At 38.2% G+C, this 12039-nt stretch overlaps 1 protein-coding gene across 2 annotated transcripts; it reads right to left on the reverse strand.

The window, feature by feature from the left end:
* Positions 1-196: 196 nt before the first annotated feature.
* oxa1l (OXA1L mitochondrial inner membrane protein) lies at positions 197-6294 on the reverse strand. 2 transcript variants are annotated; one of them, XM_024287803.1, is made up of 11 exons: positions 6139-6294; positions 5424-5549; positions 3532-3627; positions 3175-3436; positions 2957-3100; positions 2798-2883; positions 1517-1681; positions 1331-1435; positions 1078-1240; positions 900-980; positions 197-416 (listed from the first exon to the last, which is right to left on the reverse strand). In XM_024287803.1, exons 1-11 carry the CDS (start codon positions 6247-6249, stop codon positions 295-297), a joined length of 1461 nt encoding a protein of 486 aa, XP_024143571.1. In that variant the 5' UTR covers positions 6250-6294; the 3' UTR covers positions 197-294. The 2 variants fall into 2 exon arrangements, with proteins under 2 accessions (XP_024143571.1, XP_024143570.1); XM_024287802.1 differs by having other exon boundaries at positions 3520-3627.
* Positions 6295-12039: the final 5745 nt, after the last annotated feature.

The raw sequence follows: 12039 nt of genomic DNA on the forward strand, positions 1-12039 counted from the left end.
GTTCTTTTGTTGTTTTTATGACAGTTAAATGTATTTTTTCTGCTCAGACCTGACAGATAAAAACAAATTACAAATTTAACTCTAGAAAAATCTGACTTTTTGATTTTTATTTTGAAATGACTAAACTTGATCAGACTTTAAAATTGTGAAATAACTTCTAAAAAATATGAGTTGCACAATAAGACAAAGGAAACTGTTTTGAGGCATAGTTTGTACTTTAGTTAGAATAATACACGTTCACAACCATCTTCAAAACGATCCAACTTTATCTATGTACACAATGAAGCTCAGAGATCATCCGATGGTGTCCTTCCACGGCCTCGCTTTGACATCAGCGGATTTGCCTTTAGAAGAGGCAGCAGCGATGGGAGGAGTCTGCTGCAGGGGATTGTGGGTAAAAGTCTGCCTTAATGGACCTGCAGTGTAAATGGACAAATTAGAACAAAACTCAATTAAAGGGGGAAACAGTGAAGTTCTGCTCTTCAGAAAATACGATGAATGTGAAGAAATAAAAAATAAGTGTACAGATAATTGCAACAGATTTATAACTAATTTAATTATCCTTTAAATGAAACAAACTTTAGTGAACTTGCGTTTTTTTCCTTAAAAAAAAAACAAAAACTGTTAAATAGCTGTAAAATACTTTTGTGTAATGGATCACAGTGACCACAAGGGGGCGACATAGCAATATGTTTCAATGCTGTTCTTTTTTGTTTAAAAAAAAAAACAAAAAAAAATGTTTGATGCATAAAACTAACATATTATAAATAAAAATAGCTTTACTAAATAAATAAAATAAGAAGTATTCACATTTTGCTGTTTTTTTCTATTTCTTTATCAGTTTTTTGTCTCCAGAGTTGAACTGGGCCTCAGGAGAAACAAAAAGCGTCTCCACTGACCTTTAGCGGCGATGTCCAGATGGTTCTTTATTCTTCTTTCTCTCTCCTCCAGTTGCTGAGCCAGCTGAGCGTTCTTCCAACCTGAACACCAAATCAGGCATAACAGACAATCCGTTTGAACTTTATCACTCTGGTTATGTGATCTACAACATGATCTGTCCTCTTTTTTTCATTTTACCCTTCTTCATGCTTTGGATCAGCCCATCGTTCTGGGGCAGAGCGGAGGCCGGGTGCTGGATCTTTTCCGGGATATTGAACTTCCTCCTGACAGCGGGATGTCTGAGCAAAGCCACTTGACCGAGTGAGAAGAGGTTAGAGGTCAGCCAGTAGGTGAACACCGCCTGCAGGACAAAAATATGAATAAATAAGTGTTATTTGAATTTAGGATGGAGTAAGAAACACAAATCAAGCTGCTTTTGAGTCGTACTGACTGTAGGGAAGTTGATGGTGAGGGGGAGGATGATCAACGGCATGATCCTGAAAACCGTCTTCATGGCTCGCAGGTTGGGGTTGTCAATGCCGGACTCTGCACCAAGCTGAGGAAACGGACGGAAATCCACGCTCACATTTCAAACCAAGAACAACGTTAAAGTATTCAGCTTTAGCAGCCGCCTCACTTCGAGGATGAAGAACATGGTCCCGGTCACAGCGATGGGCAGAATGTAGAACGGATCGGCTGCCGTCAGGTCGGTAAACCAGAGCATTCCTCCGGTCTGCAGGCTGGGAACCGGCAGATACGCCATCTTCCTCAGAGCGATGAAGAAGGAGATGAAGACGGGGGCCTGCAGGGAGAAACGAGATTTAAACCCCAGAACAGGAATAAAAAAAACCTGAGAAATACAGTCGTCTTGTTTATCGTAGAAGATATGTTCTAAAAATAGGGTTATAGATGTTTAAAGGTTTTAAAACTCATCATTACACACTTTTTCTTCAATAAACGTGAATATTTTAATAGTTTTCTCTCTTATTTAAACTCTCAAAGTTCAAAAGTTCATAGAAAAAAAAATCCAGGATTGTAGAATAAAAACAGATTTGATCGCGATCAAAGATTTGAATCCATCGCTTTGTTTTAACTGATTATTCACTGTTTCCAGGAACAAAAAAAAAATCAATAAAGATAGCAGTTTAAAGAAAAAACAACCAAGAAAATTATTTTAGAGTGAGGTGCAACGGATAATCCATCACCTGTATGGACTGACACACGTGTACTGCAGACGTTAGGAGGGGAGGGACAAAATATATATATATTTTTAGTGGATATTCCAGACTGATTTGGCGTTTTCAAGTCTATTTAGAAGCATTTTTTTTCCTCTCAGTTTTTGTAGATTTGGTCTCAAGTACTTTATAAATGTTTGATCAAATACATGTTTTGAAGCGTTTCAAAAAATTAACTTTAGGCTTTTATGTGTTGTTTTTTTTTTCCTTTTTACTGATCCGAACGTTGAGTTGTGTGATCCGTTACACTCATATTTTAGAGCTACGTTCACACCGCCGAACACACATTGAAGGCTAAACCAGGTCAATCTTTGATCAATCTGAAACTTGGATTTGGTAGCGACATATAAACGCGTCCCTTTTTAATTCCCAAAAGAGCCAAACATTTAAAAATTGATCCTGAAGGAGAAATTACTAATTGATATTTATGCCAGGACGAAAGTATACCACACCAAATCTTTCATATATTGGAATAGAGCTGTAAAAAATAAAACCTCTACATTTGCACCAAGTCTCTTCCAACAGTAGGGGGCGACCATGAGCTAATAAACAGTAGAAAAAGAAAAAGATACCCCTCCCTTTTTGTCCAGTGTGAACACCAGGAGCTGAAAATGCGTTCAAGATCGGTCGGTGTGAACATAGCATAAACAGTATTTTGTCTGACGTCATGAGAACAGACGAACCTGGACCAGAGGAACCAGGAAGCCGCGCAGAGGGTTCACGTCATGCTTCTTCTGGAACATGTTCAGTTCCGAGTACGCTTTGGCAACTGTAACAGACAGGAATCCACTGGTGATGACCTCCACTTTTTCAGAAGACTTATAAAAAGAAAAGAGTCTGACATTCAAACTTGTTCCCGCTCTGCTTGGCCTCGTTCATTTTGTTGGTGAGTTTGGTGATGTCCGGGAGCACGTTGTTCAGCTTGGCCGCTTCCCTCTGACCCTTCACGATGACGGGAAACACGGCCAGACGGGCCAGCACGGTTCCTGGAACCGGACGGAAACGGTGAAACTCCACAGCCTGAGCCGTAGTTTACGGCTCTCTAAGAATCGCTGCTTACCGACGACGATAGCGCCCCACCACGGCAGACCCAGATCCATGTGAAAGAACTCTAACAGGTTCTGGATGAGACCCACGGGGGTGTGACCGGCCAAGCCCAGCTCTGCCAGCCGAGGTTCTGCCGACAGCGCCTGCAGGAGGTCCACTGCAGTGGGGGCCGCGTCGCCCGCAGCCGACTGCAATATTATAGGGTCGGCGGGAGTGGGAGGAGCTTCCAGGAGCAGAGACGGAGCAGAGCTGCTGCTGGACGCTGCTGCGTCGATCTGAAAGGTTTACAAACAAACATTTGGTTAGAAAACCAAATCAGCAGGTGAAGCGAGGATTTTTCAGCTGCAGGTTCAAACACCTGTTCAGGTACCGTCTGTGGGATGACCGGGCCGGTGGGCGGAGACACGGCTGGACTGCTGGAGGCTTCGATACTCGGCGCCGCCATAAACCCGTCATCAGGTGGAATCTGTCAAACCAGAGATGAATTCATGAGGAAAAAAGGAAACTTTAAACTTAAAATGTCTTTTGTTTTTTTCGTTTTTTACATTTTAGAAAGATAAGCCGCTGCATTACAATTTTATCTTTGTGGCTCTAAAATATTTCACCGTGCATACAAACAAGATGCACAGTTGATTTTTTTTACACAAAATTTCCACTTAAACCAATCGACCAATCAGCATGCAGCCCCTTACTATAGTCTGATTAAAGTAATTTATCATCCATCATATAAAACATGCAACTTGACTCCAGTGAGCTACAAATAAATATAAAATTGAAAAAATACACTATAAATATACATAAAAAGGATGAGTGACCCTATATTTAACATATCGGTAATAATCATGTCAGAAAGAAGAAATCCTCTAATTTTTAGAATAATTTCTTCATTAAATATCAGTTTTGTTTCCAAAACAATCAAACACCCTCATCTGATTATGAGTTACTCCTTCTATATTTATGAGCTGATGGAAAAGCTTACATCTTCATTTTTCTGATCAGTCGGATTTTGTCAGCAGAGAAACATATTAGAATTTCCTGAACAAAGTTAGTTTTGAATTGTTTTTATTGATTTATTTGCCTATTTTTTTTACTAAATCGTGAGAAATATTGGAGCTATTCAGTCGTTTAGTTTTGATCCAAAATGGATCCAATTTTTTGCAAGAGGATGCATCAGAATTGAGCGGAGCAGGGAGTTTGAGGCTCGCCGCTTTAAGTCATCTTCTCCATCATCAAAAAAAATAAATAAAATAAAATAATGTCACAAGAAACACCAAAAATACCCATTTTATTGGAGTGGAGCTTTAAGAGGGTTCAGAAAATAAATTAACAATTTATTTTATCCCTAGGATTAAGTGCTGAAACCAGTGACTGTGTAAGAGAACTGGACTGAGTGACTCCTCCCCCTGATGTCCAAACAGGAAGAACTCGTCGACTTCAAGAAAGAAAAATCCCATAAACCTTTACTGAAAAATAAGCAACTATTACTTTATTTGTCTTGCTCTGATACCTTTAAGTTTAACATTTCTTGCCAATTATATATATATATATATATATATATATATATATATATATATATATATTTTGCATAAGTTATTCAAGTTATAAACCGACCAATGTGCGTTCGCCATTTTCTAGTACTGTCTGAATCTACAATTCCAAAATAAATTTGGAAATTTACCAGAAGTCTTTGTGATAAAACTAGAGTACATCGATGCTCACTAGATTAGTGAATATAGACCACAATGCATTGCAAAAAATCTTTGCGAAAAAAAAAATGTTTACAGATATTTTTTTTAATAAACCTTCCACATTTTCATCATTAGAACACAATGGAATCACAAATAGACATGAAGAAATGTTCGTATATATTCAATTTTCACAGTAAAAACAACAACTAAAATCGTTTTTCAGTAGTTAGAGATCAAGGTGGGAATTCGGATTTAGCCGAGGTCTAAAGTTCTGTAGTGGTGGGGGTGTGGCCCTCCCACTAGCTCACTCCTGATTGGTGAGAGTGGTAAATGTTGACTCAGATCTATCACCGTTTACTGGCTGCTTTTGGCTCCAATATGGCGACGTCCATATTGCAAAAATTTGGGGTCGGAGCCAGGGGTAAACCATATCCTACGGGTGACATCACACTCACTCAGTCCAGTTCTCAAATGCAGTCAAAGGCTGGGACAAATGAGGCTTTACTAAATAGTATTTCAAGAATAGTATCCTAATGAACAAATACATCACATCTCTATGGTAAATGTCAGTCACCTGTGAGCTGCTGTGTCTGATGGCGTCCCAGAGGAGCCTCCCCTGGTGTCTTCGGCTCAGCTGGGACCTGGCTGCAGGACTGCTACATCCCACCACTGTGTGCAACCGGGACCTGAGGAGCAACCGCTGCTTTGACACCAAGCGGGCGGAAGAGAGTCAGACTGATGCTACGACACATTTAGGACATTTAAACTGATTCTTTAAAAGGTCAAAACTGTTATTCTACAAAACTGTAATCCTTCTAATAAAGTGTCTTGAATACAATATATAGACTGTATGAACACTTTGCTATTCAGACTGAATAAATAAAATAGTCTCTTATTGTGAAAGGGCTTCATTTTAAAAGTAGCTTTAAAAGAATTAAAGAGGCGTGGCTTCGGAAAACGTTTTCTAAGCTGAAAATAGACCTGAATGTCAAAATAAAAGCGGAACGCAAGCATTTATTTAAGCTTTATACATGAAAAACAGCTTCAATTATTACATGTTTATTTTTTTTCTTAGCTGTTTAAATAAATAAAATGTCCATTGTTAATAATTACTTTAAATTAAAGTATAAAAACTACGTCCTCCTGCTACATAAGACATAACCCATCAGCTTCAAAGTCACACATAACACGCTGGGGCTAGCCGGCTAGCATGTTAGCAGCGGTGTCACGCAGTTTGCGTCATTTCTCTCCACACACGTAACACTCGCTGAAATGCAAATTAAACTTACGTGATCCTGGATGCCAGTCAGTGGATAGCTGCCCCGGCTCGGTTTCCCCGTCTGTCTTAATAAACAACGTCCTAAAACGCCGGGAGTCACTGCACTCCTGATGGCAGCCATACTGTCAAAGAAGACAGAAAAAAAACATCTACGGAAAGCGAAAGAGATCATAATACCTAAAGCAAACTCGGTGCGAGTTCTAAAGAGGCGTACAGGTCAGCTGCGTTCTTTTCTCTTTTTGATAATTTGAACATTTTTAGCAAAAGTTTAATCTGTTTACCGTAAAAAATAGTAAAATTATTTAAGTTCATTTTCTTTAGTTTAACACAATGCTAATTTATTTCATTGTTTTCTTTTAGCAGTTAAATCCAGCAATTCAATTGCTAAATGTCGAATAGTTCCAGCTCCCGAGTGCAGTTATTCTGCAATATTCATTTATTACTACTTTTCTAGTAACAGTGTATGATACACTTTGTATTTACTTTAATTGACAACACAAATCTTTGTGTTATCTATTACAGATTTTACATCAGATGCACTCACTGACACAATACTCTATTTATGTGGGCTTGGCCTGACAAATATGTGAATCAGACCTATGATATCCATACCATATTAGAAGTAAGAGAGCCGTCATTGGTGCAGATTTCAATGGACACGTTGGTGCAGGAAACAGAGGTGATGGGCAGGTTTGGTTTCCAGGAGAGGAATGTAGAAGGACAGATGGTTGAATTTTCAAAGATGAAGAAAGAAAGAAGAGGACTAACTGGTGGAAGCTGAAAAAAGACGATTAGAGGAGTAGAGGATGCAGAAGAAGCTGATTGGCTGTAAAGGTAAAAGAAGAAAACAACACAAAGCTCTGCAGCTTAATCAAACTTCAATTTAATCATTTCAAGGTTACAAAGAGTTCATTAACTATTGACAACAAAAAGATGTTGAATTTCAATTTGACTCTGATTACAATGATATTTAGGTTTATAATATTCTTTCTAGTTGATCCTTTTCAGTTGCCTATTGGGTCAAACAAACATTAGGACAATTGTTTTATTTGTTGCATAAATATATAAGTTAGAAAACATACTGTAAAGACATTATCCAAAAAGACAGAAAACATTAAATAATATTAGCTTCTTATTAGCATTTTTAAAGCATTAAAATCACAACATATTACAGCAGGTATTTAAATCAACAGAATAATTAGAATTTTAAGGTTTTTCTCAGAAACTCTGCCATTTATTTTTTAAAACAGTGGAAAAAACAAGTTTTTTTCACATTAGTAATTGAACAAGGTCATCATAGTTTATAATAATTTCCATGAACTTTAGGACACTTCATTCCTATATGACTCCTTGTTACATACAAGTATTTGCTAATGAGGAACTTTAGTGGGTAACACAATCCTGATGTGGCGTGACATTTAGGGGAGGTTTCTAAACATTTTCAAGCCTATCCATACTCTTGTGTTTTCCTCCATCCTTCTCATCTTCCTGATCTTTACCATCTGTATGAGATTCTGGACTTTCTTCTTCAGAAATCAGCAAGATGACAGACTTGTGCTGGATTCCATATTCAGACAGCGGCTTGGAGTCTTCATCCAACGTCTTATCTTTGAAGCGCAGATTTTTGATCTCTATTAACAAAACAGACCAACAAGCACACAAAGAAATGAATCTATTCCAGCATTTCAGATTTGCAGTTTTACCAGTTGGTTTTATAAAATGAGAGAACAGCTAATTCACATGACGTCATACAAATATATATTTTCAAACTTATTGTATTTTTACATTTTTAATACATAAACACAAACTGGTAAATAAAAAAGGAAATACCTGTTTAACTTCATTTTTTGATACTTGTATACTAAAGGTCTTAATATAGAATAGGCCTGTACATATTAGACGTAGCAGACGTCTTCAGGTTTTACCTCTGTTCCTCTCGTCTTCAGACAAACGTTCAGCTATCTTCTCCTTCAGCTCCAGAACTGTGATTTCCTCCATCTCTTCAGGGGTTTTACACAGCTCTATCTGCATCTTGAACCCATCAGTCCTAATAACCTTCACCCAACACATCGCTCCCTCTTTCCCCACACAGGCTCCCATTTTGAGTAGTTCCCTTTGCTTCACCGAATGAAGACTGAAATCTTCAAAGTCTTGAAGTCCGTAGAACGGGTTTTAGCAGGAAGCTTTTTATCTTTTCATCCAAACTTTGCCTTAAATACCGATGACAGACAGCGGGCAGGCACTCGCTCAAGCACCCGCCCCTTTAGCTCATAAGTGGCCTTTTTGTCAAAGGTCTTTTTGTGTTTCATCTCCATGTATAAAAGCCCTTCTGAGTCATTCATTTACCAATAGTAACAATTAAAATTCAGCAAAATAAGGATGAAGATGCCCCTCCTGTCATACGCCCTCCTCACATGCCCCATTCACCCCACTTTTTACTACTTTAATTTTTGTTAGAGTTGTCCAAAGTTAATGTTCTTCACCTTTTGGTTTATCCCATTTGGAACAAATCTTGAACTGATTGGAACAGGTGTTTTGGCAGAGAGTTTTGACATAAACCTGTATTTTCAAGGAACACAGAGACCCAGATAGACAGTGGCGTCTAGGGTCTCACCTCAGGGCCCTAACTGGATTAGGATCATTGTACGCCCAGGATTCTGGCATATCATTCCTACAACAACATACTGAGCTCTAACGTTCAGCTAAATAAAACATTTAATCTTATTCATGGTCCTTTCAGACTGGAAAAAGTCTATTGGCATGGATAGAGTCCACTTAATTGCTCCAGATTGAGTCCTGAACCTTGCGGTTGGTCTGTTTTCAGATTGCCTTGAAACTGGTCATTTTTGTTTGGAAGCGTGTAAACGAAACCACTTTAACACCAAGATTTCTTCAGTCATTGGCCAGGAATTAAGAAGGCGGGGCAAAGCAATGAGAGAAAGATGAATTTATATAATTATATGTTGCTGACTAATTTTGAATTTCATTTTGTCGGGGTGGGATTATATAAATTCGCTTCCTTCCACTCCCTTTCATGCAATCTACTTATGATTCATTAAGAGATATGTTATGTATTATGATCTTTTTGCTTGAAATAAATAATTTTATTCATTAATTTTCAACGTCAGGTTCGATATTATTTACTGCTGTTTTGGTACAGTGGAGCCATCCTGAAAGGCTTGATCTCAGATGACCAGGAGAGTGAGAGCTCAGGCGAAGTGGAAGGAGAGAAAAAGGAGGATATTGTGACACTAAAAAGAGGGGAAAGCCCCCCACTGAGCTTGACATGAACCTTCACCGAGCCTGGCATGGTCCCACCTTATCCTCCACTGACCTCCACTAGCCATCTAGCATAGGACGTATCGACTGTAGACACACTTACAACTTGACGATTTCCCCCAAAAACAAAAAACTAAGGATGACTTTGTGTCTCTTGAACATCTAAACAAGCTAATTAACATAATTATGAAATTAATTATAGAAATGAAGCCTTGTGGTAGAGTGTCTGCCCTGAGGTTGGAAGGTCGGGAGTTCAAATCTAGATCAAGTCATACCAAAGACTCTAAAAATTGGACCCGATGTCTCCCTGTTTGACACTTAAGGTATTGGATTGGGAGTTTAAACCACCAAATGGCTCCTGACCACTCCCCCAGGAGATGGGTCAAACACATTTCACACACCTAAGAAGACAACCAATGGGACTCTCATTTTGACTTAAGAGATTAACTCAAACCTGCAATTCACACAAAAGGAAGTTAATGAATGAAACCTAAAGGGAAGAAACGCAAAACTATGCAAGATACTATCGTGAAAATATGTCTTTTAACAGTCGAGACAAACTAGAATATTTTCAAGGTCATTCAAGGAGGAATAATCTTATCTTTGATGAAGTTATTGAGTCACCATTTTGAAGAAAAAGTCAAACAAATCATTAAACTGTGTTTTTGTGTGTTTTATGTCCCAGAAAACGACATAGGTCCGTTGATTTTGGCATAATCTTAATTAAAAAAAACACTAGGAATGACTGTAATGCACATCAGAAGTGATCGGAGAGGGACTTTGAGTAAAAATTGCAATATTGATATTGAAGACTGAAAGCATCCACACCCGACTGAGGCGTGTTGTGGTGAAATTTCTCCAGTTTAAAGACAAGTCAGGGGTATTACAAAAGATTAAAACTCTTAAAGGAATAAACATGTATAATGAAGACTTTACAGCTGCTGTAAGATGAACAAGACAGGAGATAAAGCACAAAATGAAAGCAGTTCGTGAAAGCATTCGTGAGATGTGACAAACTCATTATTCACCTCAGGAACTCCAAGCATTCTAGAAATGTTTAGGGTGGTATGAGTTAACAATATGAACAAGTGTGTAGCATAAATGGTCATAAATATTATCTCTGTAAAATATTCTCTATAAAACAATTTATCAAGCTCAAAACTAAAGACCTCAAACATCTCAGGCCAGAAAAGTGCAGTGATAGGAAGAGATACTGCAGGACTCTAAAGATCCCAGTCCTCTGGTAGAAGACTCGAGCTTAGTTCATGTCAGCATCTTTTATTCCACTTAAAAACCACTAAAAATGTTTTACATCACTACATCTTTTTTTTTGTACTTGGTATTAACACATCTTTGTATTCAACATAAATATTTGACACATCAGGATTTTTATCACTAAGTGACCACCAGATGTTGCCATCAAATAAAATAGTGAATTCATACAAACAAATCGGGACGTTCAAGTCCTGCATACAAGTTGAGTCGTGATAAATACTGAGAATAAGAACCGAACACAGAAAGATTAGAAGGTGCAAAATGGCAAAGAAAGATAGAATAGTATAAATCTGTCATTGTTTCTACATCAGTTATCTTATGTTATGAATCAGCCCCTTGTCTCCCCCTTTGGGCATCAGCAGGATCCATCACCTGAGCACCACTTGGGTCTCCACACTACACTTCCCATCAGCCCCTGCTGTCACTCCCAGAAGCTCTGTAGCCGTTTTCTATCTGTAATCACTTCCATCACTGATCTACTGTTTCATCTGACCCTACTTTGATTATTTTGCCGCCTGCCCCGACCCTCGCCACTCCTAGTTGTTTTCTGATGGCCTCATGCTCATGTTTGACCCCTAACTATCTGACCCTGATTTAGCTTTGTGGACTTTCAGTTGTTCTTCACTCCTGTTCTCCTGCCTCTACCAAATATGGATCCAGCCGTCTGCAGTCCATGCTGGAAAAATACTAAACAATATTCAGTACAACAATCGATCTACAATGTCATATGTCTAAAACCGTTTGGGATTTTTTTTTTTCTTCAGTTGCAGAACTCAACATTTTCTGCATGATGAACTTTCAAGAGTCAGAGCCTCAAGCTATTTTCATTCCATTTCTGAACATAGAAATGGATGGATGGATTTCACATGAACCAAGATAAAAAAAAAGATACCTGATCTGTTGCTCCAAAGTCCTCTTCATGAAACGAAAATATTATCTGCATTTCTTTTAGAAATCAAGTCTAAAAGAAAGAAGAATCAAACACAGTAGATCGTGTTTCTTGAGGTTCATAAATCTTGTGAAGACGAGACAAAGCTCCAGTTTTCTCAAATATTATTAAACCATTGCAGACACTTTTGAATTCCTGACTTCTTTCATTTGTCTTACTAACCAGAACATCCAAGACAAGATTGTTGTATCACTGCTCTGTACTGTGGAAGACAAATGTTATGTTTTACTCACTGTTCGTGTAGTTTACACATTCAGTTCACATTTGGATAACCATCTGGAGAGATGTGGGTTAATGCGGAAGAGTAAGCCCTTATTATTTGGCGCACGGACACTTTCAGAAAATAAATCATTAATGTAACACGGAAAACACATTTTTTTCAGATAAAAATCAAAGAAAAGGTTTCTG

The sequence above is a fragment of the Oryzias melastigma genome, linkage group LG18, assembly GCF_002922805.2.
Source record: "Oryzias melastigma strain HK-1 linkage group LG18, ASM292280v2, whole genome shotgun sequence".
NCBI lineage: Eukaryota > Metazoa > Chordata > Actinopteri > Beloniformes > Adrianichthyidae > Oryzias > Oryzias melastigma.